General features: G+C 14.8%; 1 protein-coding gene across 1 annotated transcript in view; it reads right to left on the minus strand.

The window, feature by feature from the left end:
- The window catches only part of LOC102677409 (activating signal cointegrator 1 complex subunit 3), a 33,328-nt gene that overhangs the window by 8,105 nt on the left and 24,074 nt on the right, over positions 1-1,149 (minus strand). The window contains exon 3 of the mRNA XM_006624199.2: positions 848-941. Within this exon, the coding sequence (XP_006624262.1) occupies positions 848-910 (63 nt within the window). The 5' untranslated portion in view covers positions 911-941. The remainder of the gene's footprint in view (positions 1-847; positions 942-1,149) is intronic.

Here is a 1,149-nt window from a genome sequence, read left to right on the forward strand (position 1 = left end):
AATATTTAAAAAATTTACTTAAAAAAATTTAAATATTTAAAAAATTTATAATATATTTATAAAAGAACTTTTACAATTTAAAATAATATACAAAGACATTAATAAAATATAAATAACTGATATCAAAATATTATTTAGTAACTATTATTCTTATATCTTAAATATCGATGTTTGTAAAATACATAAATAAAAAACTTACAAACTACAGTTCATTGATTTGAATTTATGAAAACTTCATTTTTCAATTAATTCCATTCTTATGACTTGAATTTATATTCATAATTCTGAAACTTCCTATATTGTATTAATATAAATAATTTATATAATGCTCAATAATAATCGTTACTCAATTAAAAGTTCTTATTCTTCATATATCACTCAAACATTTTAAATATTAAAACTTTTCAAACATGTTCAGTTTTTCAATATATCAATAGAAATATCTCTAAGAACAATAATAATTTACATAAGTAATATATGTAATATATGTATATTATATATGAACAAATAAAAATATAATAAATATATAATTGAAAAATATTTATTTTTTAACATTCATTAATTTTTTCTCAAAATTATTAATAAATTTAAATTAATAATTAATTTTAATTGTATAGTAAAATAAAATTATACCTTCATCATGTAGTTAGCATCATGGAATTTTAAATTTCCTGCCTTTTCTTTTAAAATCTTAAATTTTATTTGAGTTAACAACTTGTCATCAATTAATAATTGTAAAGTAAACATTAAAAATTCATTTATAAGTTCAAAAGAACATTCTCCTAAAATAATAAAAAATAAACATATAGATTAAAAATACATTTTATAATCTAAAATTATTACATACCAAGTGCTTCTGTAGCAATTTGGCGTAGTTTATTAAGATGAAGTAAAACATTTTTAGATACATGCTTACATAAATCTTGCCAATTGAATTCACTGCAATATATATAATATATAATATAATATATATAATTATAAACATTAATTATACAATATTATAATATTTATAATAAATTATAAATAAATAAATAGATTAAATGCAATATATTATGAATAATTTAATAATTAAAAATATATTAAAAAATTGTTATTCTATATAATTAAAAAAAATATTTTTGCTTTATAAAAGAAATTTAAAATTTATAC

The sequence above is a fragment of the Apis dorsata genome, unplaced genomic scaffold (assembly GCF_000469605.1).
Source record: "Apis dorsata unplaced genomic scaffold, Apis dorsata 1.3 scaffold_997, whole genome shotgun sequence".
NCBI classification, from domain to species: Eukaryota; Metazoa; Arthropoda; class Insecta; order Hymenoptera; family Apidae; genus Apis; species Apis dorsata.